General features: G+C 50.2%; 3 protein-coding genes across 9 annotated transcripts; 1 reads left to right on the top strand and 2 right to left on the bottom strand.

Moving 5' to 3' along the window:
* Positions 1 to 2,237: 2,237 nt before the first annotated feature.
* Positions 2,238 to 7,099, bottom strand: TMEM199 (transmembrane protein 199). 2 transcript variants are annotated; one of them, XM_061390502.1, is made up of 6 exons: positions 6,851 to 7,098; positions 5,140 to 5,213; positions 4,733 to 4,822; positions 4,192 to 4,234; positions 3,867 to 3,979; positions 2,238 to 3,568 (listed from the first exon to the last, which is right to left on the bottom strand). In XM_061390502.1, the coding sequence occupies exons 1-6, from the start codon at positions 7,050 to 7,052 to the stop codon at positions 3,473 to 3,475; spliced, it is 618 nt and encodes a 205-aa protein (XP_061246486.1). In that variant the 5' UTR covers positions 7,053 to 7,098; the 3' UTR covers positions 2,238 to 3,472. The 2 variants fall into 2 exon arrangements, with proteins under 2 accessions (XP_061246486.1, XP_061246487.1); XM_061390503.1 differs by having other exon boundaries at positions 3,448 to 3,633; positions 6,851 to 7,099.
* Positions 7,100 to 7,152: 53 nt separating this feature from the next.
* POLDIP2 (DNA polymerase delta interacting protein 2) lies at positions 7,153 to 15,007 on the top strand. Its single transcript, XM_061390494.1, has 11 exons — positions 7,153 to 7,413; positions 8,741 to 8,822; positions 9,671 to 9,768; positions 10,428 to 10,524; positions 10,693 to 10,768; positions 11,001 to 11,108; positions 11,537 to 11,673; positions 12,478 to 12,504; positions 12,713 to 12,838; positions 13,752 to 13,831; positions 14,557 to 15,007. Exons 1-11 carry the CDS (start codon positions 7,253 to 7,255, stop codon positions 14,669 to 14,671), a joined length of 1,107 nt encoding a protein of 368 aa, XP_061246478.1. The 5' UTR covers positions 7,153 to 7,252; the 3' UTR covers positions 14,672 to 15,007.
* Positions 15,008 to 16,009: 1,002 nt separating this feature from the next.
* On the bottom strand, positions 16,010 to 26,320 carry TNFAIP1 (TNF alpha induced protein 1). 6 transcript variants are annotated; one of them, XM_061390500.1, is made up of 9 exons: positions 26,079 to 26,320; positions 25,376 to 25,661; positions 24,939 to 25,111; positions 22,602 to 22,919; positions 21,888 to 22,057; positions 21,172 to 21,261; positions 21,037 to 21,089; positions 20,071 to 20,266; positions 16,010 to 18,641 (listed from the first exon to the last, which is right to left on the bottom strand). In XM_061390500.1, the coding sequence occupies exons 4-9, from the start codon at positions 22,804 to 22,806 to the stop codon at positions 18,405 to 18,407; spliced, it is 951 nt and encodes a 316-aa protein (XP_061246484.1). In that variant the 5' UTR covers positions 22,807 to 22,919; positions 24,939 to 25,111; positions 25,376 to 25,661; positions 26,079 to 26,320; the 3' UTR covers positions 16,010 to 18,404. The 6 variants fall into 6 exon arrangements, with proteins under 6 accessions (XP_061246484.1, XP_061246485.1, XP_061246482.1 ...); XM_061390501.1 differs by having other exon boundaries at positions 25,376 to 25,521; XM_061390498.1 differs by having other exon boundaries at positions 25,376 to 26,320.
* Between the last annotated feature and the right edge of the window lie 56 nt (positions 26,321 to 26,376).

The following is a 26,376-nucleotide window of genomic DNA, read 5'->3' as shown; positions in this document are numbered from 1 at the left end:
ACCAAGGGCTTCAGTTATACCTACACACTTTTTCAGATTCTTTTCCCATTTAGGTTATGGCAAAATATTGATTCTCCTGTGCTATACAATAGGTCCTAGTTGACTATTTTATTTATCAGTTCTGTTCAGTCGCTCAGTCGTGTCTGACTCTTTTCGACCCCATGGACTACAGCACACCAGGCTTCTCTGTCCATCACCAACTCCCAGAGCTTACTCAAACTCATGTCCATCGAGTCGGTGATGCCATCCAACCCTCTCATCCTCTGTCGTCCCCTTCTCTTCCTGCCTTCAATCTTTCCCAGCATCAGGGTCTTTTCCAATGAGTCAGTTCTTTGCATCAGGTGGCCAAAGTATTGGAGTTTCAGCTTCAGCATCAGTCCTTCAAATGAATATTCAGGACTGATTTCCTTTAGTATGTATATATTAATCTCAACCTAATTTATCCCTCCCCACCACCACGTTTCCCCTTTGATAACCGTAAGTTTATTATCTAAGCCTGTGAATCTGTTTTGTCATTAAGTTCACTTGTATGATTTTTTTAGATTCCACAGATAAGTGATTATTGTATGACATTTGTCTTCCTCTGAATTCACTTAGTATGATAATCTCTAGGTCCATCCATGTTGGTGCAAATGGCATTATTTCACTCTTTTTTATGGCTGAGACAAGTTGCTTTCTAAAAGGGTTGTTGGTATGCTTAAGATACATATTTTTTTAAATACCTCTTTTTTTGCTGATCCCTGATGCAGATCATCAGAACTGCCCAGACATCTTTAGGTCAGTGTATGAAATATGTTTTCTTTAATGAGAGTGGAAATGGAGGGTAGTTCTATATGACTGACTAATGCCAAAAGCAAAGTGATGATCAGCCTAACCCCCACAAGTTTGTCTGAAGGCACATGTGTTGTCAGGCTCCCTAATACCAAAGCTTAATAGAGACCCTACACAAATAGGCAGTATTCTCCACTCTTCCCTCAAGCATTTTAAGTATGAAGGAAAATAAGCAGGAGAGAAAACAGAAAATTAGGAACTGCATCAGACACAATGAAAACTTCAACCTCAAGACTCATGAAGGTCAGGGAGAGAAGCAGCAGCTAACAGTTATTAAGTACATGGTGAGAATAAGTTCCCACTCATGTTAGTACTTCAAACGTACGTTCACTTGACCAATTTTCTAATTTTAAGAAGAGAGTGAATAGCGTTATGTGGAAAGAGGTATGACATGAGAGCCAAGAGCCAGGGGTTGGAGCTTTGGCTATAACTAAGCTCTGTAGCCTTGGGACAAGTCAGATGATCCTCTGGAATATTAGTGTGTTTGTGAACTACTTGGATGGAAAAATTAACTTCTCTAAGTTTCAGTAGCGTTTTAAAATTCTCTGGTTCTCTGATTTATATGTATCAGGATAAAATCTGTAGATTTTTCCTCATTTTTCTTACTGTTCTCTGCCCATATATCCCAGAGATATTGTCAAAGGAGGAGAATGGAGTATAGACCAAAACAAATAGTTCAAATAGATTTTTTAGGCACGTAGCACAGATATTAGTCTGAAGGCTAAAGCTCTTTCCACTTGCAAGACTCAGCCACTTGAAAAGAGATGATATCTACTTAATTCTAAAAATCTGACTTGGCTTTGCTCATCAGGAGCAAAGAGTGATTCAGTGTAGCTTTTTAACTCAAACAGTCAGGGATGCTAAAAACACTGTAAAATGCCAACTGTATTTTTTCTCAAGTTGGTATTTCTTCCAGTCAACAACAGAAATCCTGATTTCTCAACAAAATGATCTGTGGTATAACAGAAGGGCCTACACCCTCCTTCTCACTCAAGCAGAATATTTTCTTTAGAGGCTGACTTGCTGTAATTCAAGAAACCGGCAATACTGTAGAGGAAACGTCTATTGAGTCAATGAGTGTATAATTTCTAAGAACAGAAGAGGGTCCTGGGAAAAAAAAAGGCCTTAGGAGCTCATACACTGAACAAACAGAAAGAAAGAGTCTACCATTAGGAGCAGACCTGAATTAAGTCTCACCAACTATGGAAACTTTTGGACTTCTCTGTTGTCATAAGATTTGAAATAAGAACACCCTGGAGGGAATTCCCTGGCGGTTCAGTGGTTAGGATGCTACACGTCCACTGTAGGGAGCTCGGATTCAATCCCTGGTCAGGGAACTAAGACCTTGCATGCTGTGTGGCATGGCCAAAGTTATAAAAACAAACAAACAAACAAACAGAATATGCTGGATTTGATAAATATTTATTGGATAAATAATAATGCTACTGTAATTTCTAAAAGTCTTATACAGATTCCATCAACACACCACTAATCTAAGTTCTTAAAAGTGTAACATTACAGAGACTTCAAGATAACTCAGGAGTCTTTGGCTCCTTTTAACAGAAAAAGGACTGCTGAGGATCATTTGACCTCTCTCAGCCTCAGTTTTGTCTTCTGGAAAAGGGACCTAAAACCGCTTCCTTTTCTAACCTCTGGAATGGTTTTGAAGACCAAAAGCAATCATGTAAAACAATTTTACATACTATTTTTTGCACTTACCCAGATATGTTTAAGAATCCGCATAAAATAACCTGTAACAGGCTTATGTATAACAATATGTACACATACCATATATTTTTGTTATGTGTATACTCATATAAATTACACATACAGTTCAATCTAGAAACAGTCACCAGTCTACGAAGAATCTCTCCCTTCATTAGCTGAGACAATTCACAGTAGGCATACTCTCCTTACAAATACAAACAAGTACAAGGGATTTTGCAATTAAAAGCAGACATACTGCTTTGCTATCTGAACTGTTTTCATTTTTGGAAGCAGAGCAAAGGGTGACCAGAAGGTGGAAGTTGAAGGAGGGCTGATGAATACTGAAGACAGGCAGAAACATAGGAAATCTGAACAAGGCCAGCAGAAGGAAGAAGATGAAGGCAGAAACTAAGATTCCAAAGTTGCCTTGTGTACAATTGCACCATCCTGTACCAACTGGCTTTCTCTTATTTGATGTCCTCTGATCAGTTCCTCTTCCAGCACAAACTGAAGAAAGCGAATCCCTCTGTTTTACTGGAGTCTTCTGATATAAATCACAGGTCTGCATCAAGATGTGTGGAGCAAGGACAACCACTGACTTGTGCACCTGGGCAAGTTCAAGGCAGTATGGTCTATTTCTGGAAAGGCCTGGATTCTCTTTGATTCCAGTGGGGGAAAAACCCAGCCCCAGCAATGCCCAGAATGGACAGTAGAAGGCAGATGGGCACTGGCTTCGGGAAAATGTACGGACAGACCAGTTCTTTCCTGTTGTTGTCTGAGTCTCCTCTATGGCCCCCTCTGTTAACCGACAGGATGGGACTGTCCCACAGGAAGAGCACGTGGCCTTGGCTTGGCTGAGTACAAATCACTGACTGAGAATCAGCAATTGGCAGCTGAGACCCTGGAGTCTCCGGACTTCGATGAGGAAGCACAGTTACAGTTCTCCCAATTCGCCTTCCATCGCCCGCACCATGACGTATAGCTCGGCCAGACCCACCACAGAGGCCACGATCAAGGCAGCCAGTACTCGCTGGGAAGGGAGAGAATCAGGCTTATGGGATGCAGACCAGCTTCCAGCTCTGGAGCCTCTAGCACCTAACAAGTATGGAGAGGACCTCAACCCAGCCCATAAGTTGGGGGGAAGGGAAGGAAACTGGATCCTGATTCTCTTGAGGTTATTATCTACCTCCATGACTGTTGGACAGATCAAATGCTCCCTTTGTTTATCACATAAATACATAACCTGTTCAAGGCATTTTTGCATACCTCCTCCCTATCCCACCAACACTCCCAACTGAGGCACCCTGCCCTGCCCAGAACCTACTCACCGAGGTCATTTCTGTGAAGATATACTGGCTTCCAAGGTAAGTGCAGACGAAGGCAGCCGCCACCGTGACAATGAAGTTGAAGATGGTGATGACCAGAGCCTTCACTGACCTCACTTTGGGGAGGAGCCCGGGCAAGAAACTTTTAGGTCAGCATCCTCCATGAGGCCCTTTTATCTCACAGTTGCCTCCCCCATCAGCCAGGCTTCCCTCAAACAGCAAGCCTGAACAGCTCAGGCTTAAATCCTGAGCAATGGAGTGAGAAGGAGGACCACGGCTGACCCATCCCAGTGAGAGGCTTTCGCAGCCTGATTTCCTAGTACCTCACCTTGCTTTCCCAGGTCACTGAGAGTTCCACCATGCCTTGGATCCTTGGAAAAAGAAAAAGCAAAGGATTTCAGAATGGAAGCAGCCCAGAGAGTATTCATTTGTCAGTCTGGGCTCAGCCCTCTTTATACCCAACACACTAGTTCTGTCTTCTCCCTGGATTTTGTCTAGGACCAGTTGGGAGTCTACTCTGGATCAAGCATTTCAGAGAAGAGACGTATATTTCCAGTACCCGTGTATCCCTCTCCTCCTCTGGGCCAGGTGCATGCCAGAGAAAAGTAGGGTGCTCTGTCAAAAGAATGGCTCCCGGCTCATCTCCACCTCTACAACCTTTAAAAATCAGTCACCATCTGAGCCGACAGTCTCAGTAAATAGGATGGGAACTGTATTTGGCTTGTACGCAGCACAGAGCTTCTACAGTCCCTTAATATTAATAGTATACAAACCAGGTTTCCACACTTTCTTTCATCTGTGTGTCTTCCCAGTGCAGGGCCCTGCTTTCAGGGGCTACAGGGTCCACATATTGAAGAGTGGGCTCTTACCTGACAGGTGACATTGCGGGTGATCCGCTTATATTCCTCATTGGCCAGCTGTATCTTAATCTTTTCCAGACGAGCAACTAGCTCTGGATTCTGAGGCAGAAAAATCAAAGAAGAAGAATGGTATTTCCAGCTTGCTAGAAAACACGTCACAGTCACTGGTTTCAGGGGGCAAAGTACTGCTAAGAAGACCCAGGCACCAGTCCTGCCTCCAGTGCTTTGGAAACTTTTTTTGGGGGGTATCAGTTTTTCAAGCTGTCAGACTGGGAGGACAATATCTGGTTTCCTCCACCCCAGCTCTCAAGGATTCAAAGAACAAATTTTGAGCGCAAAGATTCATAAATTTGGAAGTAAAATGAATAAACCCAACTGAGTCAACATCCATTCTCACAAATATATCCCTTACGTACCCGAGGAGGCTTCACAACCTCTGGAAGATAGATTTCACTGCCTTCTAGGAGCTCATGAAGGTACAGTTTGGAACCTGAGGAAAAATGCGTAGAGGTGAGGTTGAAGGATCAGAGAAAGATCTAGCCCAATTCTTAAACCTGCACCCTCTGCATTGAAAGCACGGCATCTTAACCACCGGACTGCCAAAGAAGTCCCCAGCCCGCCAATTCTTTCTACCAAAATAAAACATGGCTACTCTTATATCAGTTCATCTCCAGGTTCATTTTCAACTGGAAAGAAACATAGATAATCCCATATACTAGTGCTACATGGTGACTTTAATTGTTGGCTCTCAATTACCCAACCAATGTCACAGCTCGTAGGTCATTTATATTTGCCTTTAAGTTAGGTCACTTCTGTGGCCACAAAAGAACTTGCCCTAAATAGGTTTAAGGCCTAGTGATGGTGAATACTTAGAGGACACTGTGCTAGATGCCCTCTAAGGTCCTTTTTAGTTCTAATAATTGAATAATCTACCCCTCACACTTCTGGGCGGGCTGTTAATTCTGGCAAAAGACCTTACATGCCAGTTTGCCATACTGGACCCCTTTACATATAAGGGAACAGAGGCTCAAGGAAGAGAAATGACTCCTCCATGAAGAGTCAGTAGCAGAATTAGGACTACAATTCAAATGTCACTCCCAGTCCAGATATTTCAACAGAACTTCCCATCATTCTATATCCAAAAACAAAAACCAACCAACTCTATCAGATGTGACCACTCTTGCTTTTAAGATGGAAAGAAATCTAGATTCACACACAGGGTGAGCCCACTATGTTGCCTTTTTTTTTTTTTTTTTAATGTGGCTCAAAAGGAAGAAACTGAACCTGTGCTGTGCTTTTGAGTTAGAATTTGTATTTCCTCAAGGGTCACGTGGGCCTGGATGTAAAGATGAGACTCAAGAGAACAGAAACTGCACAAGTGAATTTTGTCATCCATGAAAAATTCCCATGGAAATTATGAAGAGAGTGGGCTGGCTCCCCAGGGTTTGTGAGGTTACTCTTGGGTTGGCCAGATTATCATTCCATGGGTGAAAGAGAGTGACGCATTCGAAACCCAGTCCCCCTCAAACTGAAATTTCCTTACTGACCTTACAATTCATCTCTCTATCCAAAACTTTATTCCTTTTCCTGTCCCCTCTAACTTCTATGCTGTGTTAACAGAATACTAATGAACCAGAGTCAGATGACTCAAACTGCTATTGTTGATAACATCTTTAATGTAGTGTTATAAATATCATCATTAACCTGAAAACTCTGGTTGCTTCTCCAGGGCAAAGTGAGCTAACAGACACCGGAGCCAAGGACCACGTGACCTGAGAATCGTAAATCAGAGACATTCTGACTCCTGAAACCACAGTTAGGAAAAGTCACACGACTATTATTCCTAGCCTCTTTGTTCTTCTCCTTTAAACGAAAGTTCCTTAACTCAAATTCCAAGCTAGAGTGGATTTGAGCCTTGTTTCCCGTTCCCTTGCTTGGCACCCTGCATTAAATACTGTACTTTCCTTCACCATAACCCTGCCTCAGTATATTGGCTTTGCTGGGAGTCATGAAAGAAGCCGCGAGTTTGGTTCAGCAACAGATACACCCCCTCAGGAAAAAACACCTCAGGAGGGCCTAAACTCTGGGGAAAAAAGAGGCGACTCTGAACCGGAGACTGGGGCTCACCCCTTTCTCTCAAGTATTGATGCAGATCCCGGATCAGGCGGAAAGAAACCAGGCGAGCCGGGCGATTGCCGCCCTTGTGCTTCTTTCCTAGCGCGGCCTCAAGCTCTGCCCGCAGCTTCCCGGGCAGTTGCTCTGGCTCCAGCTCCCCACCAGGACCCAGAGCGCGTACAAATCGCTCGCCAGCTAACAAGCTAGACGCCATTACTAGCCGACTTTACGGTCAGGTGACCCAGAACCGAGACTTCCGTCCGCCTGCGCCGGAAGAAGCGCGAAGCTCGCGGGGCGGGGCAGAGAGCCAAAGGGGCGGGGCAACGGCGCGGGGCAGTGTGGGGCGGGGGCGGAACGCCGCCCGGCCGCGGGTCGGGTGGTGTGTCAGCAGCCCAGCGGGAGCTCGGGCGAGACATGGCGGGCTGTGTGGCCCGGCGGGCCCTGACCGTGGGCAGTCGTTGGTGGTCCCGGTCGCTGACTGGGACCCGGGGGCCGAGGCCGCTCTGTGCGGCGGGTGGAGCTGGGGCCTTCCCACCCGTGGCGACCACGACGACGCGGAGGCACCTCTCGTCCCGGTGAGGGACGGAGCGCGGGGGTCGGGCCCGGAGCCTAGGGAGCGTGTCCCCGGCCAGAGGGCCCAGCGGCAGAGGGTGATAGGAGTTCGACCCAGGGGAGAGTTCCGGCCGAGAGCCGACCTGCGCTGCCTGGGACGCGTGCCAGGAGCGAGGAAGGGAGCGCGGCCCAGAGTCCTGGATTGTGCCGGACTGGCTCCGAGGGGGAACTAATAACCCTCTCGGAGCAAAGCCTGCTTCCTCGAATGCGGGCATCCGAGCGCCACTGTTAGTGGGAAGTCCTTCAATTAAGTGCTAGGGCTTTTGATTTGAACCCTCAGCCCATGACTGCGGGTCAAGGCCTCTCTCAGAAAGATGCTGGAAATGGGAAACAGGACCCGAGTCTGCGCCCTGCGTGGGTCCCAGGCTTCAGTGTGACCTTGAGGGCACATACTCTCTTTATGTGACTTGAGGAAGGGGGTTTGAAGCCACAGGGATGGTGTGAACAATGTGCCTAGGGATGAGACCAGAGAGATCAAATTGGGGCAGGTGAACCAAGTGGAAGGAGACACGGAGTTCACCTCTCCACAACAGTAAGAAAGCGGTGCTTTGAAGGGCCCCCAGAAAAAGCAGTCGGGTCCAGAAGTCACTGTGACAGCTGACCTTTTAGTGGCTGAGATGAGACACGGACATGGGGGAGAGATGATAGCTATTTGCAATTTAAGACTCTTCTGAAAATTGATGTAAATCTGAACAAAAACTAGATAGAATAACATTGGTGCAATGCCAGGATGAGGACTGCAGTTTAGAGGTGGAAATGAACATGGCATGATGACACAAAAGTTTTCTTTTGAGCACCCCTTATACGCTAGGCTCTGAGAGGAAGCACAGGCTAATCAGACACAAGCATTGCTCCCGGGGAACTTACAGTCTCTAATGGAGATAAGACAGTGACACAAATAACTGAAATGCAAGGTGGGAAAGGCAGTCACTGCTGTGGGAGGTCAGGAGGATGGGTCAGGGAAGAAATGGAGGCAAGGGATACGATGAAGCAGGGTCTGAGGGCGTGATACGAGGAATGCTAAGATCAAGAGAGAAGTGATCTGGGAGCTGTCAGATCTCATGGAAACCAAGCGGGCATCTGCAGCTGGTCCTCAGAGGAGGAGCAGCAGAATCTCTGTGGAGGGGTAGCTTGGCAGGACCCTTCCCTGCTTCAGCTGGCCCCACTGCTGCGACCCTTCTCCGCTGTCATGGCCCCGGCCCCCCCAGTATCCTAGCAGCTTTTTCTGATGGATTAGTACCCTTCACTTCTTAGCTTTTCAGTTGCTTGTTCCTTTTCCTTCCTAATCAGAAACCGACCAGAGGGCAAAGTTTTGGAGACAGTTGGTGTGTTCGAGGTGCCAAAACAGAATGGAAAATACGAGACTGGACAGGTGAGTGCTGGGCGGCATCATCTTTGGTTTTCAGGGTGTGCTCTGCTTCTGAAAGGCTGAAATTTGGTCACAGGCCTGAACATTATGATTTTCTGCCTTGGTGTTTGGTGCCAGACCAGAATCAAAAGTTTTGTTGTTGTTGTTGTTGTTTTAACATGTTTTTTTGTCCCTGTTTTCCTGGATTTGAATGCACTTCATGTGTCATCGGGTTTTGTTTCCAAGTTAGTGTGGACAGAGATGGTTTGAACTATATTGAGGAGAAAGTCCTATTGCTAAAGAGTCATCTAACATAGTGGTTGGTGGGAAGCCAGTGGAGGGCCTGCTTTTTGATGCTTTGTTCTAGTTGAATTGAGTGCAGTGAATTAAGCTCTGGGTGTGAGGCTCTTTTTCTGAGTCAGTTTTATGCCAGATCTACTGAGATAGATTTAGGCCCCTTGTAGATAAGGAGAACTTTTTGTTTATTCAGCTTTTTCCCCCTGTATGCCTCCAATAGAATGGGCTTTATGCATTGGTATGAAATCAGAAAGCAGTTCCTTCATGGAGTTGACAGTCTAAGAAAAGAATTACAGCATGCACATGGCTCACGGCTGTACACCGGCTAAGTGGAAGGGAGGGAAGGGAAGGCTTCCTCGAGGCCTCGGCTATGGCCTGACGGCTGAGTAGAAGTCAGCCAGGTGAAGGGACAGTAAGCGTGCGCCACAGTTGGTCTGGGTGGATCTCAGAGTCCAAGGGAAAGAACAGCAAGACCTTGTGCTGGAGTTGCCACCACCCGTGCCACTTAGTGGTCTGGGCCCCACCTGGATGTACCTGCTCGGCTGCAGACTCACTGAACCTTTCTTTTCTCCCAGCTTTTCCTTCACAGTGTTTTTGGCTACCGAGGTGTCGTCCTGTTTCCCTGGCAGGCCAGACTCTATGACCGGGATGTGGCGTCTGCAGCCCCAGAAAAGTAAGTTTCCCTCTCACTATGCCTCGCAGTATCCTCTGGAGGAGGCCCAACCCATGGCAGACATACGTAATTGGAGTCCCAGCGGTCAAGACAGCCTCCTTCTGGGCCTTAGGAACAGTCCCCAAACACTCCCTTGACACTGATGCCCATGGAGACAAAAGTGCTGAGTCTTAAGCCAAAGGGTCCCTTCAGACCTCCCCAGGATGCTCACCCCAGGCATTCTTAGTTTGCATTATAAGTACCCCAGAGGGCATTTGGGGAACTAGGCTTCTTGATTTCTTGATGTTCAGTTAGAATCTTTCTCCTAGAGTACATTAAAAAAAGAAAGGCTCCATTAAGTGATTGCAGAGAGCCCCTGGGATGTGAGAAGAGTGGGGTGCTCTGGGCTCCAGGGACTGAAGCAGCAGTTTGATTTTCTCAGCTTGGCCCCTTTTTTAAAGAGGCATCCAGAGAGGAAGATAAACGATGACTCTTCACCACACCCTATTGCTTGCTCCTGCCTGGGGAGCGTTGGCCATGGCGTGCTGAGCATCGGCTCAGCTTCTGCTAAGCCCTTCGGTTCAGGCACTGGTCTGTTTAGGTGAGGGGTGGCAGGGAGCTGGGGCAGGCCCCGCTTCCGTTTCTCAGGTTGATCTTGGGCTTTTCCTCCTGCCCCGTAGAGCAGAGAACCCTGCCGGCCACGGCTCGAAGGAGGTGAAAGGCAAAACTCACACTTACTATCAGGTGCTGATTGATGCCCGAGACTGTCCACATATAGTAAGTAAGCAAGGTGGCTGCGCCTGGGGTTCCTTTCCATGGGGAAGGCCTGGACCCTGATGGGGACCAAGAGAAGGAGAGGGATCCAGCAGTTCCATACTGCACTGGGCCCCAAGTCCTCAGGACTGGATAGTGACCAGAAAACCTATGACTTGCTTCTTGCCTTAGTCTCAGAGATCTCAGACAGAAGCTGTGACTTTCTTGGCTAATCACGATGACAGCCGGGCCCTCTATGCCATTCCAGGTGAGTTATGAGCATCTGAGTGGTGCCCATCGGTGAGGGGTCTGGTGTGTCTCAGGAAGAGAATTCCAGTGCCTTTCTGCTGTCCTTAAATCTGCTTTGGAGGGCGTGTAGATGCTGAGCGCCTTGGTGCCAGCTTCGTCCCACCCTGGGACAAGGCCCAAAAATTGAGTTTCTTTTCAGCCCCACTCTTCCCCGTTCCTCTGTGAGTTTTCTGTCTTTGTCTCTCTGCCAGGCCTGGATTATGTCAGCCACGAAGACATCCTCCCCTACACCTCCACTGATCAGGTTCCTATCCAGCATGAGCTCTTTGAAAGATTTCTCCTGTATGACCAGACAAAAGGTACCCTCTTTCATAAAGGGAAGCTGTAATGGGAGGGCCCTTTCTTCAAAAACAGTGTCACAGAAGCAGTTTCAAAGCTCTGTTTCTACAACTTGATTTAACCTCCCTTTAGACCTGTCGGGTAGATGGCCTTTATCTCCTCCTCACAGATAGGGAAACAGGCTCAGGGATGATGAGAGCGACTCAAGGTTGCTAGGTAGTGGCAGAGTGAGATCTGAGAGCCAGGGCCCCTAACTCCCAGGCCACTTCTCTTCCCCTGACGTCATATTCCTCCTTGGGGCTTATTCTTGGTAGGCAGCCCTGTGCCTTCTTCCAGCCTGTGCTGCTTTTGCTCATGTGTCTTCTATACCTTGGCCATCACTGGGAAGGATTTTATAAGAGAAGCAGTTGGCCGCTGGCCTGGTCTAACCAGTCATCTCTTGCCCCAGCACCCCCTTTTGTGGCTCGGGAGACACTACGGGCCTGGCAGGAGAAGAATCACCCCTGGCTGGAGCTCTCTGATGTCCACCGGGAAACAACTGAGAATATCCGTGTCACCGTCATCCCCTTCTACATGGGCATGAGGGTAGGTGCCGAGCCTTGGTACCTTCCCTCAGGGCCGGGCCCCCGGGTTCTGTGTGGGGTCCCCAGTGTGACTGCTGGTGTGGGTCCCACATTTAAACCATGTGCCTGAGGTTCTGGTTTCCAGTGCTGCATGTATTGGCTGGGGTCGAGCACCCTCTTGGCAAGAGCTGACATCAAGACCTAGAGCAAGGAAACACTCAGATCCCAGGAAGGAGGCCTCCAGGTTGACTCTCTCTTCTCTTCTGGCTCAAAGGGAGCCATGATTATGAAGAACATACACATACTTGTTTAAATCACTGTAGGCTCCTCTTCCCACGTTTTATACATTTATTGAGCTGTTTCTTGCTTGGCCGTAACCTGGGTCTTAGGGTGACAAAAATGAAACACTGTACCTGCCTTCCAGGAGCTCACGGTAGTGGGGGAGGCCAGCCTACATCTTTCTAAGTCTTGTAATCCTGCTGAGATGTGGGAAGGCAGAGGAGGAAGACAGCAGCCTGGGCAGCAGTGGTGGGCAAAGGGGTGGAGGCTGATGGGGAGAGTGGTGAGAGGGAAGGGCCCTCTCTTCTGTTCTCATCCAGCTCTGTGATCTTGATAGGATGAAGAGGAAGGAGGCCAGGGAAGGGCCCAGGGAGCCTGCCTCCCTCTGGGCATGTTGGCCATAGTTAGCACGTCATCAAGATACTTATGGCTTTCTTCTGTCTTTGCATCCGTCCTGGAATACATCTGCTCCACTGGAGTGATGTTGGTTGGAATAGACGTTTTCTACCCTCGGGGACTGAAATTCTTTGTGTTTTGTTTTCCCCAGGAAGCCCAGAATTCCCACGTCTACTGGGTGAGTGTCTAATCTCGGGAGGAGGGGAGCCCAGGAGGCGTGCCTGTGGGGGCAGGTGGGAGGTGGGGGCTTCACCTCCAGGGCGGGAGATGAGACCCGTGCAGGGCAGGTGTTGGCCTTCGTTGCCCTTTTCTCTCGTAGAATTGCCAGGGGGCTAGCCCAGGTTCTGTTCCTTCTCAGACGTGAAGTCTCTCCCCTGCTCCCACAGTGGCGCTACTGCATCCGCCTGGAGAACCTCGACAGTGACGTGGTTCAGCTCCGGGAGCGACACTGGAGGATATTCAGTCTGTCCGGCACCTTGGAGACAGTGCGAGGCCGAGGGGTGGTGGGCAGGGTGAGCATCTTTGGGCTAACAGTCTTGGTTTCTGGTCGCACCCAGCAGGCCTGGGAGCTTAGTGCACGGTCTCCTCCTCTGTGGTTAGGGGCAGGGGGTCAGTGTGTGAAAGCACAGGACTGTTCAGAGTGAGAAACCTCACTGTGAGGGACTGTTATTTAACTGGCCCATGGTCCTTATAACTCGTAGCAGCAGGTCCTGGATTTGGAGCCAAGTAAGTGACGTTGGTGGCCACCCTTTTTAAAAATCTGAATTGGGAAGCCTTTGGGTGTGGTACACACCCTCCAGCACTCCCAGTTGTCCTTCCTCTGCCTCTTTACACACATACATCCTCTGCTGGCCCTTGAAGAGATCTGACTTTGCAATTCCTGCGCTACCCCACCCACTCTCCTGAGAAATAGTCAAGAGAAGGGGCCGCATTCAGTAAGCAGTTATACACATTAGCAGGGACTTGGGGAGGCAGCGTGGGATAGAAAGAACAGGGCTTTGGAGCTCATCTCTTTTCAGACGCCCACTGTGTTGTTTACTGGCTGCATAACTTTGGCCAGGTTATTTAACCAGAGTCTCAGTTTTTTAGGATAACATCTATTACCTTATGATGACCAGGACTTAAGTTAGCAGATGTTTGCTGATCATAAGGCACTTAGTGAATAGACGCTGAAAGGGGTATTTGCAGAGATCTTGGGCTTGTCATCTTTGTCTGGAAACCTCAGATGTTTAGTCTGAGATTATCTTTCTCAGGGCCAGAGTAAAAGGCCCAGGTCAATGGCGGTGCTGTGAGAGGAGGTGCTGGCCGGCCGTTATGGTGGGAGGCATGAGAGGGCATCTGGTCCTGACTCGGTGATGGTCAGCATGTGGCCCTGGGGTACAGGGAGCTTGTCTGGTCTGACCTATTTTGCCTGAACCCTCACAGGAACCAGTGTTATCCAAGGAGCAGCCCGCCTTCCAGTACAGCAGCCACGTCTCCCTGCAGGCCTCCAGTGGGCACATGTGGTGAGTAAGTGGGTGTGGGGGCAGCTTAGGTCCACGGACACTGCAGGTCAGAAAGGGAGAGCTCATAGCGTGCAGTTCACTCTGGACCCAGTGAAGTCCTGAGGTGGTGTATCTGCCATTCATTGTTGTGTGAGTCTTGCCTGATTTATGACTTTGCCAGTTCTCCGTGATTTTGTGGAATTTGTGTGTGTGTGTGTGTGCTCAGTTGCTCAGTCATGTCTAATTGCAATTCCATGGACTATAGCCCGACAGGCTCCTCTGTCCATGGAATTTTCCGGGCAAGAATACTGGAGATTTCTTTCTCCAGGGGATTTTCCTTAGTCAGGGATTGAACTGTGTCTGTTGCATCTCCTGCATTGGCAGGTGGATTCTTTACCACTGTGCCATCTGGGGAGGCCCCTGTGGGATGAGGACTTAGGTCAAAGCAGTCTGGTGACTTTTTGCTACAGAGCTGCCAATGAGTTGGTTTTTTCCCTTGGTGTTTAATTCTGTATCCTGAAAGCATAGTTGGGTGGCTTATCCAGGGTGCATCGAAGGGCTGAATTCAGGACAACTTCATTTCTTCTTTTCATGAAGGGCCAGGATGGGCTCTTGGGTCCCTGGACCAGTGTTATCCTGGCATGAGCCAGGCAGAAGAGCCCAGGCCTGCATTATTCTGCCTCAGTTGTGGTGCTGAGGGCACAGGGCTCTCCAGACCTCTAAACCAGTTTCTCTCTGACTCCCAGGGGCACTTTCCGCTTCGAGAGGCCTGATGGTTCCCACTTTGACGTCCGGATCCCTCCCTTCTCCCTGGAAAGCAATAAAGATGAGAAGACACCGCCCTCAGGCCTTCATTGGTAGGCCAGCAGAGGCCCTGAGCACCCAGGCTCCGCCCCAAACAACAGCCCACATCCCATGAGAGTTGCTGCAGAACTCTGTCACGGCCACAGTGGGTCTCTTAATCGTTTGTGCCATTTGACTTCGGCGTTCTTACTTTGGCGGGTGGAGTATGACTTCTCCAGAAGACTCACGTGGGCCTCCTCCAAGGCTGGCCTTCCCCGTATGCCCTGCCTACGCTGTGTTCCAGTAAACCTTTCCATCAGGAACTGTGTTCAGCGGCCATAGGTGTGGGGGTTCCCTAGACTGTCACACAGTTGTTAGAATGCGAGGTTTGGGCAATAAACCAGTGCGCGCTTGGCCACCCTCGCCGTTTCTGCCCCCCGACGTCTCAGGCTCCCTTTCTGACCTGGCGGGGGCCCTTGGTTACTGTCCTTAACTGCCCTTCAGGAAGCTGCCCCTTCAGCTAGGGTGTCTGTCTCCATCGTGGGGCAGGGGTTTGCCTGATGTCTCCCAGGTCACTCAGCCAGTGAAGTGGGGGATGGGCTGGACTCTGTTTTCTTTACCCTCTGCCAAGTGCAGAGCTGGAGGGCAGCAGCAAGGTCAAAGGAGTAAGGCAAGCCTGTTGGGTTTCCTGGAGCAGTGGGCCTGCCAGCCACGGGCACGAGTCTGTCAGGCCTCCAGTTCAGAAATGCAGAAACTCAGCCAGGGAGCGTTAGGTATGGACAGTGACTAAGCCAAGCTACTTTCTGAGCTTCTTGAAGATCTCCAAGAGCCAGAGATAAAAATGTGCTGCATTTTTGCCCCGATTCTTAGGATTCTTGCTTGCTCCCTGACTACCATTTTCTTAATATTAAATTTCAGTTCCAGCCCTTTATAGTGTTGTCCTTAATCCTCCACCTTAGCTCAGCTGGCAAAGAATCCGCCTGCACTGCAGGAGACTCCGGTACGATTCCTGGGTCGGGAAGATCTGCTGGAGAAGGGATAGGCTACCCACTCCAGTATTCTTGGGCCTCCCTGGTGGCTCAGCTGGTAAAGAATCCACCTGCTGTATGGGAGACCTGGGTTCGATCCCTGGGTTGGGAAGATCCCCTGTAGAAGGGAAAGGCTACCCACTCCAGTATTCTGGCCTGGAGAATTCCATGGACTGTATAGTCTGGGGTCGTAAAAAGTCAGACATGACTGACCAATTTTCACTAATCCTCCACCAGGGGGAGCCTGGGTTGCAGGGCAACTGAGTGCAATGGGGCATAGGCCCCAGTGAGAAGGTCAGGTCAGGTGGTAAACAGAAATACATGAATTATGGCCACACAGCAGTGAGTGACCAAGCTCTACTCCCTGTAAGCACGGCTCTGAAGCACCGCAGTGTAACACAGGTTTATTAGAAATTAGTGTTTGCTTCCATCACCTATGCCGAGCAACAGGGAATTGTAGTTACATGATAAAGAAGTTCTTTCATGCCAGGACCTGTGCCATCCTTCAGCAGACCCTGGTCAGGTAATAGAACCTAATGCTGGCCCGTGTGGTTAACAGCAGGCTTCCAGTTTTCTTAGACACTGACAAGGTTTAACTTTGATCCACACTTTTTGTGTACATTCCCCAGGGCTGCTCAGAATTGAAAAATTTACACAGCCAAGAGCATTTTCTGAATGGGGCTGGGAAACTCAAAATTCCCCAAACCCTTACAACACAGTCTGACTTTAAAAGCTAAGATTACTTCAGTGAGTTCAATGTTAGTATTTTAAAACCAAAGAGCGATTTTCAACTGGAAGAGATAAGTGCCCAGAGTCCCAGACTGTTGTGCTGTCTCAGGAAGAAAAGACTGCTCACCACTGAGACAGCTGAGGATCTCAAAGTCCCAGCAGTGAAGAGAGGCCCAGGGACTGGGAAGGTTAAGGGACAAGCATTAAAATACCTCAGTGGGGAGCTGGGACTTTGAGTATTAACGGGCTTTGGGAAGGCAGCTGAGGAAACAGACTGGTGGCCTCAAGCAGAAGCATTCCAGTCACTGTGGGAAACCCAGAGTTGGAATCTGGCCAAAGAAATGGATTTGTCTTCATCTTATTACTCCAGTGAAGGCTTGAAGAACCGTTCATAGCTGACCATCAAGGTGCCTCACCTGAAAGTCTATACATTCAAGAGTACGACTAGCGTGAAACGCCTGATTAGAGTCACCTTTCTCCTGCCCTAGCACAGGTCTTCGTGTCTACTAATCCTGGCCTGACATTTGCCCATAGGCTCAACTGTAAGCAGCCACTTAGCTATGGTCAGAGTAGTCAAGAGACATGAACTTGATCAGCTATGTCCTTTCCTGACTGAGTGGGTACTGCTGAGTGCAGTGCTGGTTTGTTAGGTTGGCTGAACAGCTCCTTCCTGGTGGCATTCCTTTAGAAAAGAATTCAGATAAGCAGCTGCCCGCGGGCCAAGCCAAACAGAAGGGAATGAAAACCGAAGCCCTGAAGAGGAGCTTGGAACTTGCACCCTTACCCAAGGGTGCGGCATCTCTAGAGCCAAATTTACCCAACAAGAAAGAAATGAAGAACCCTTTCAAGGCTTTTAGGCTACACACATTCTCCTGTGTTCAGGAACTCACCACTGGGCAGAACCACCATCCCCAAAACCAACAACATGGATGGGGGCGGGAGGATGGATGGCCAAGCATAACCACCTCAGTGGGGCCCCCGGGAATGCAGGGCTGTGTTTGCTGTCCTCGGATGATGGGCAGGTGGGTGTGGGGCCCATGGGCTCCAGCCTGCCTGCTGCAGCTCCTGCCCCCTGCCACCACAACGGCCCTCTGAGCTTACAGTAAGTGAGGACAGCTTGCTTCAGAGCCAAGGGCGAGAGAATCAAAGAGAACAGTCATGTAAGACCCTAAAAGTCAGTGCATATGTGACTCTGAAGATGTGGGGGTAAACGATCCTTTCTTCTAGGGGTGTTATTAGGACCACAGGTCCTAACTTACACAAACTCACCCCGTCAGTGCTCTTTGGGTTGGCTGCTTGGCCACTGTGGCAAAGCTAGAGCTGGTCAGTTTTTTTATTGCTTCTTTCCCCTCCCTTAGATTGACTCTACAGGGAAAAGGGGATTCGATCAGAAGATGACGTGGGTCAGGGCAGATTACAAATCTCCTGAATAAAAGTACAAAGTGCTTAAAGAAACAGATCCCAAAGGTAGCAAAAGGGCCAAGGGTTCTGCTTTACCACGGATCTTGGAACCCTGGAGGGGTAGCAGAAATACCCAGTCCCCTCATTATTCAACTAAAACTAAAAACTAGTCATTTCCTAGATTATTTGTTAAAAACGTAACTCATCAAGCCTGTGCTTAGGAAAAAAGGAGCCCCACCTCCTGTAAGAAACTGGGCCTCCAAAGCACCAGAAGCCACCTTCCTCAGAGAGAAACCCGTTCCCCGTGGGCCTCCCCTGAGGCCTAAAGTAGCCTTCAGCAGAGCAAAGGTGTGCTCAGCCAAGGGAGGAGGGGAATGCTCCCAATGGGAGGTGGACAGGTCAGTCCATTCAGCCCAGGGCCAGAAAGGGAGGGGCTGAGCAAAGGGGCCAGTCCTCCTGAAGTGCTGAGGGAGCCGGGCAGAGAAATTCGAGCCCTCCGCTGCTCAGGCCCTCTGACCTCCTGGGCAGGTCCTGTTGTGCCTCTGGGTGCTGGGGCAGAGACCCAGCCAGCAGCAGAGTGGGGTGGCCGAGGGGGCGGGTCTCCACAAGAGGGGCAATGGGGCGTCCCGTGCCCTGACTCCAGGAGGGTCTCATTAATCACGATGGGAGGACTGGTGGCCGAGCTGCCGGTCATCGTAAGTGCTGTAGCGCTTGACGTGGATTCGGCGGACACGGTCCCGCAGTTCCAAGGTTTCCTCATCTTCACTGGGGGAAGCCTGGCTGCGGTTCCGGCTTGTGGCCTCCAAGAGGGAGTTGTCAGGGACTCGGGGGGTCTCATAGAGTAAGACGTTGAGTGTCTCCTCATAGATTCGGGCCTCTGGGAATTCCACCTGGGACGAGAGAACAGCATGAGGTTTCATCCCAAAGAGGGCACAGCATGTCAGGGCCGTTGGCCCTGCTAACTCCATGAGGCCTCCAGAAGTCTATCAAGAGACATGACTTTCTGTCTTGCGAGGGTGGGTGGAGGTGTCCTCTGAAGGAGGCATGAGGAGATGTATTCTATGGACATAAAGATGCAGAAGACTAGTACCCTGCCCCACCCAATCCCAGACCAGTGGACTAGTATGTGGAGAGGTCAGGGCCTTGGCTCTGTGGTCAGGCCTAGGTACAAACAGCTCCCCCACTTACTAGCTGTGGGGTCTCAGGCTTAACTTTGTGGTGCCTGAGTTTCCAAATGTTAACACTGACCTAAGAGACTGTTGTGAATGTTATATGAAGATTGTAAAGTGTTGAGCAGACAGCCGGGCACACAGAAAACAAAAAAGCCTTCTTGCTTTGAGCCCTTCACATGCACACAGCTCTCCCCTGAGACAAGCCGCCCTTCCACCCTGGCAGTCTGTCGTCTCCTGAACACACTGGGGCAGCTGTTCTCTGGGGAGGCACCATCTGCTGGCAGCCTGGGGAGAGTTAGCTGGGTTTGTTGTGCATGTGCGCTCAGTCATGTCCGACTCTGCGACCCCGTGGACACACACCACCAGGCTCCTGTGTCCATGGGATTCTCTAGGCAAGAATATTGGAGTGGGTTGCCATTTCCTCCTCTAGGGGATCTTCCCAACCCAGGGATCGGACTTGCATCTCTTGTGTCTCCTGCATTGCCACTGGCACCATCTGGGAAGCCCCAAGATCCTTTATATATATATATATATATATATATATATATATAAAATATGTGTGTATATACATAGAATATATGTATATATATATAGAATATATATATGTGGGTATATATAGAGAATTAAATTTCTAACAGCCCTAGTCTCCATTTTACAGATTATAAAAATTGAATTTGTCATCTCCTATTAAATCCCTTACTCGTGCCTGGCAGTGTGTTGTCACTGCAGAGACAAGCTGACTGACCAGGAACGCCCAACCAGCAAGGGCTGGAGGACTGAACAGCTATTTCTCCTGCCCTGCACTGCTTCTCCTCAGAACTGTCTCATTTTCATAACAGTTCTGTTAAATTCATACTTCCATTCTCATATCTTCAAATGAGGAAACTGAGGCCCAGATGGTCTAAATGTCTTATCCAAAATCAGAAAACTGACTTTGGGACCAGGATTCAGATCTGAATTGGGCCAACTCCAATTACCCCCGCTGGTCAACAGCCCTGCCTCTCAGCTGACCTTCTGTGCATTCCCTGAACTCCCTGCATTGGCTTTTGTCCTTGAGCGATACCGCTGCGGTGAGTGTGGGAAACAGCAGGATGTGAGCCCGGTGGTGAAAGGTGCAGCCGCACACAGGCAGGCGGAAGCCCTGTACCTTGGTCTGCTTCTTCTCGGTGGCGTACACGATGGAGGTGCAGCACACCTCTGCCAGCTTCCGACCCTGCCCGTAGAAGGACCAGCAGCAGATCTCATCACCGATGACGTCCTTGATGAAGAGCACGCGACCGTTGAAGCGCAGGGAGAGCTTGTCGAACAGCTCGATGTTTTTCAGCAGGTGGTCATCGGAGTTGCTGAAAAACCGGTGAGAGCCCACCGGCCTGGGAGTGAGGGCCCAGCACAAGGGTGGTGCAGGCTGGGCCCTCCCCAGCCCTCCCCTCCCCTGTCGTGCTCACAAAACGAGGGAAAGTCAGGACGCCAGAGGGACGGTGAGAAAGGGTCACAGGGTCCCCTGTGAATCTGGGGGCCTCTGAGGGGAAGGAGGTGAATTGGACTTAAGTTACAACAGAGAGAGCTGAGGGAGGGCCTCCTCTCAGCAGGCCCAAAAAGGAGGCTGACTGCCATCTCAACAGGTCTTCCTGTTAAGACGGCAGTCAGCTTCCTTCCCTTGCTGCAGGGGTGACCCTGGCAATATGTCTGCCCCGGGGAATCACTGAGGGCCTGCAGCCTCAGCTGTACCTAGCTATGGCCTGTTGAGAGGACACTGCAGGACGAGGAGGCCACTGGCCCGGATGCAAAGAACAAAGGCTGCCTCAAGAGGAGTTCCAGCCGCCTGGCCTCCCACCCCTGTAAGAGAATGCGGGGAAAACCCCTGGCCCACTGCCTGACGTGATGCATGTTGAGTTACACGTTCATGTTCCGTCTTGTCTCCATCCCGGCCAGGGCCCCGCATTGAGTTCCAGATGCCTTGGCTCTGATTCCCCTTCTGCTCTGTTCTCCCGAGACCCAGACTCATGCCAACTGTGCCAGGCGTGCAGGTGGCTTCCCTTGAGTCTGCTGCCCAGTTTGTCCACTCAGCTCTTGCCTGGGCACCATCCCCCACCCTCGCCAGGGTGCCCCCTACCTGGTGTAGGAATACTTGTTGTTGCTCCTGTTGTACAGCAGCTTCACAACGGGCTGTGAGGGGAGAGAGCGTGAGGGTTGGGGACCTGGCACCCCCAGCCTGCCGCCCCTGGCCACCCTTTGGAGGTCCCAGTACCTTGGTGGAGGATTCGATGAGCCTCTCCTCTTCCTTCAGGGAGGTGATGATGGGGATGTTGCACACAGGCTGGTAGGAGTCCTTCTTGTCCTGGGTGACACACAGCAAACAAGCCTTTTTTTTCCAGATCTTCTGTTTGCCAGGCTTTTCCCAGGAGCTGTCAGAGCCCCTCTGCCATGGCCACCCCCCTGCTTGTTGAGGCATCAGATAGAGACAGGAGGCTCTGGCAGGAGAAACTGCCAACTGGCAAGCAGATCCCCATTTCCAGAAACCTAAACTCCAGATACCTAGGCATATAAACTAGAAGCAGGGTCCTGTCACTCCGCCTGAGTCCATCACCTTATAAACTGACTGGCTGCCAGCTTGCTGGGGCTTCCCTTGTGGCTCAGCTGGTAAAGAATCCGCCTGCAATGTGGGAGACCTGGGTTTGATCCTTGAGTTGGAAGATCCCCTGGAGAAGGGATAAGCTACCCACTCCAGTATTCTGACCTGGAGAATTCCATGGACTGTATAGTCCATGGGGTCGCAAAGTCAGACACGACTGCGCGACTTTCACTCACTTTGCCAGCTTGCTTGGCCTGAGCAACACGGTGTGTCTAACTAGTTTTGGAATCATTTCATATGTGCCATGTGGCCTTCCAGGAACTGCACCCTACGTCCCTGAAGGAGGGAGCCAACCCCAACCTCATCAGCCCGCCCTGCCTCTGCCTCCGCACCTGCAGGGCAGACTGGCACATGTTCACCAGACCCTGAATGAGGTAATATTTCGCTTCAGCCATCAGTTCCTTGATCTCTTGCCGGTTTTGAGGGAGGACGATCGTGTCATCTCGGAGGTAATTCAGGATGGTGCCAAAGTGCTTTCCGCATCGGTCTATGAGGATCCAGCCTAGGGATTCAGACAGGCCCCTGAGGGTTACTGTTTGTCTCCAGGTACCTCAGGGCAGACAGCAGGCAAAAACCACCTGACGAGCCTGGTGGCAGGTGATAAGGAGCACAGAGCCCATGGCACAGGGTAACAGGAGGAACCTCCGGCTCTGAGGTCCATGGCTGCTCTCCACCCCTCCTCCCTGAAACCAAGAAGACACAGCCCCTCCAGGCCCACCTCCTGGCAACACTCCCACCCAGCCCTGCCTGCTTTCTGCCCACTGCTCAGGCACTCTGGTGATGGTTCTTATGAGAATCTAGTCCCGTGTGAACTTTTTAAAAAGTACAGCTCTTCTCCCTGAAAAATATGTACACACACAACATTCCATGTACAGTTTCAGAGAATTCTGAAGCTGCATAAGAACTCCAGGTGAAGGAGTCCTGTACTACATGAAGAAGAAAAGTGAATCTAGATTCCAGATCTGCCAGGCTTAGGCCATGCTCTGAAGTCACTTCCTCCTCCCACCCCCCACCCCAACCCCGCCCAACAGGCCCCCGCGCCTCACCTTCTTTGTCGGTCAGCACCTCCATGCGCCCACTGAACATGGCCTTGAGCATGGTGTCGTGCCGGGTTAGTGCCCGCACAGTGGTGTAGTACAGGGAACCGCCCACATTGAGCTGGACGTATTTGTTGCCCAGGCCTCCTCCCTTGAAGCCTCCGAGCTTGGGCTTGGCCCCCGAGGCTGGGCACAGACAGGTATCCCCCGACATCTCCCGCTGCAAGTAGATCACCACACGGCAGGAGGTTGGCTTGGAAGGCTCCGCCGTGGTGGAAGGGTCACGAGTGAGTGGCCAGTGGAGGCCAGAGCCTCATACTCTCAGCGCTGTGAGCAGGACATGGGAGAGAAGACAGGAGTCAGTGGAGGAGAGCCCGCAGCTGGGAGGGGACAGGAAGACAAACACTGACCATCCAGTCATTCTCTCCTTCTGAGCCCAAGACTCCCTGACAGAAGCTGAGCCTTAGGCAACGACAAAAAAGACATTCCTGCTGTTCTTCATGGTACCAGTTACCAGGTCTGGGAGCAGAGTTTCCCAGAACCCAGTGCTGGTCACCTCATCAGTGTCCCTGAGACTCCTCCCAGCTCTGGGTAACAAAGAGGTCAAGCAAACACTTGCAGCTAATTAGAGATAGCTCCAGGAACAGACTAGGCAGAGCAGAAGACCTCACCCTGGGGATCCACCAGTTAGACTCCAGTTGTTTCCCTCTCGAGGTTCCCAGGATCCAAGATTTCCAGCCAAACCTGGGAATCCAGCCAGCCTAGGAGTTTCCCAGGAGTCCGAGGGACAGGATGCACTTCCTTTCTAATGACTCCAGGCTCGGGGCAGCCTGCACCAGTGCTTCCTTTGAGCACCACCCAGAGTCTGGCTTCAGGAAGGCAAGTAACAGCAACTTCAGGAGAACACAGATTGAGCCAGGCTGGAGGGAGCTGGCCAGTGTTCCTGGCAGAGGTTATCCTGGTTCCCGCTGAGGTTTCCTGACCTTCCTCTTTTTTGGCATCAGCCCTGCCCTGAGTTCCTGAAATTGTCACCATTTTTCAGGCTAGAACAACTACAGGATGGCTATTTTTGCTTCTTTTTTCCTGAGAGGGGACCCAGCCCTATCTCCTCCTCTCTTCCCGCCCAACACGAATGGGGAAAAAGAACCAAATAATCAGTCTAAGAACAATTAAGTGATTTGAAAACTGAAACACTGACAGGAGTTTACAGGACAGAGAAGCAAGGAGAGCAGAGGAAGGCGAAGCCAGACCACCCTTTGTGATCTAGGTTCTACATGAAGAATTGGTAGAATTCATTCACCAAGAGAAAACAAAAAGCCAACATTCTTTGCATGTTTACTCTGTTCCAGGTACTACCCAAGGCATATATATCATCAGCTCATTTAACTCATTTGTCAATAAAACAATATTGAGTGCCTACCAAGTTAAGCAGGAGGAAGAGATGAAATGATACTGTCCTTGACTTCAGGAATTCAAAGAAACATGAATATTCTTGTTCATTAACGAGAATAAAAATAATAAGAGTATTTATCGTGTCCCTGCTTTGTGCCAGGTGCTGGGGATACAGATGAGAACAAGAGAGTCAGTCCCGTGAAGCTAACCTCATAGTGGGAAGACACATACAACAAGAAAATGAAAAAAGAAGGCAATTTAAGAAGCGAAAAATGTACTTAGTAAAGTGAGTGACTAGGAAGACGGACTCATTTAGATGGGGAGTCAGGGTAAGGCTCTTTGGGAAGGTGATATTCCAGCTAAGCTCTTAAAAGCATTCCAGACAGATGGAAGAGTAGGTGCAAAGTTCCTCGGTCAGACGCAAGTTTTAGAAGCAGAAATAAGGCCAAGGTGGCCGGTGCAAAGAAAGAAGGGGGAACATGGCTGGATGCGAAGTCAGGGAAGGCAGGGACGGATCACACTGAAGAGTGGATTTTATATTAATTGCAATGAAGATCGACTGTAGGGTTTAGAGCAGGGAAGCAATATGACCTAAGATCACCCTGACTACTGTGTAGAGAGTGGACTCTGAATGCAAGAGAGCAAGTGTGAAGACCAGAAGTCTAAGCAAGAGATGATGGAAGGCTTGGACTACAGTGCTGGTAATGGGAGTCAGAAAAAAAAGTGAAATGACCTCACTTCATCATCATAGCATGCTGAAGTTTACATCATTATCTCTTCTAAGTGTAACCCAGAAGAAGTGCACTGGTTTTCCCACACTTACTACTCCACTCTCCAAGCAGTGCTTAACACAATGCCATGCACATTTGTAAGTATTCGTCAATCTGTTAGACTGAAATTGTTCCCGAAAAGATTTAAGTAGGTCCCCAGTGGCGCCAGTGGTAAAGAACCTACCTGCAAACACAGGAAATGCAGGTTTGATCCCTGGATCGGGATCATCCCCTGGAGAAGGAAATGGCAACCTGCTCCAGTATTCTTGTCCCAGGAAATCCCATGGACAGAGGAGTCTGGGGGGCTACAGCCCATGCGGTTGCAAAGCGTTGGATATGACTGAGTGACTGACCAACCTGGGAAGAATGTCCAAGGAAGGGCCAGGACAGGTGCTGTATGAAATGCTGAACTCCTTTGGTGGTTTGTACAGTATGGATGAGATGAGCGCCCCGCCCCAGCAGACTGCCCAATCAGTAAGTAATCTTGAATGGTATGAGATTACTTTACCAAACTCTGCCCACCCGGAAGGAATAAATCCACCCCTTAACAGGTTTTAACAAGTTCTCTATGCATTTTGTGTCTAGCCCCAATTTCCCCAAGATCAAAGAAAAGGAGCTCACCAAAGGTTAGGCGGCTGCCCACAAAGGAAGACAAATCCAAACTAATCTATTCTTTTCCAACAAAGCAATTGCTTTGAGCCCCTGGACGACGTCGGCTGAGATTTCAGTTGCTCAGATTCTGCCCAGGCCAATAGGTTCCAGGAATCCTGTGGCAGGTGACGCCCCAGAAGGTAATTCCAGTGAAAATGAAGTTTCCACTGAAAGCTCTTCCTTCCGGACTTTGTGTGTGGGTATTTGGGGATGCTCGGGGCCTATCTGTGTCACACTAGGCAAAGCGAATGGGAACCTAAGCGGAATAACGGGCAAACAATCACGGCGGTGTTAGAAGATGGGGTCCTAAGGAAAGAAGGTCCCAGAAATTCGTCACACCAGGGATGGCGAGGGGAGGAGCCGATCTTGGTCAGAGAGGGCGGATCTAGCAGAAAATCCAAGGTGTAATCCTACTGCTACATCCAAAAGGCGTGGGGAAATTAAAACAGACCCAACCTCTCCATGACAGTGTAGAGTCTTTCCCAACTCGTACCCCTTCTCACTATTGAGAAACAGAAACCGGTTCTGACACCCATTCCCAGGGGAGGATTTGAGCTCTCCACCCCCCTTTCGCCGTCCCACGCCTTTTCCCCAAGACCGCGTGGGGCTCTGTTTGCTCAGCCCAGGACCCAACCATCCCTTCCCCTAGGGCATGGACCGGCTCGGCTCTCACCCTTCCCGGTGGCGCCTCTCCCCTCAGCCGGATTGCAAGTCGACACCGTGCCGCCCCCGAACTGTGGCCCCTAGAGCTCCAGCAATCCCGGGCCGAAACTCACATCCTCCACCCGAGGACTCCGCCCCAAGCCGGCTGGAGCCTGAGACTAGAAGGCGGGGCAGACCCAGCACCCAATCAGGGTGGAGGGAGGGGCCCCTGAGAGTATTTTGCGCTGAGAGCATAGCTACTTCCGGTAGCCTTTCCGACGCAAAGGCTCTGGGGCTCGTAGGCAGTTATCCTTCCTCTCAGGCCTCTG

This window comes from Bos javanicus, chromosome 19 (genome assembly GCF_032452875.1).
Source record: "Bos javanicus breed banteng chromosome 19, ARS-OSU_banteng_1.0, whole genome shotgun sequence".
In the NCBI taxonomy this organism is placed as follows: domain Eukaryota; kingdom Metazoa; phylum Chordata; class Mammalia; order Artiodactyla; family Bovidae; genus Bos; species Bos javanicus.
Note: the sequence above shows the minus strand (reverse complement) of the source record. Positions and strands in the feature narration are given on the sequence as shown.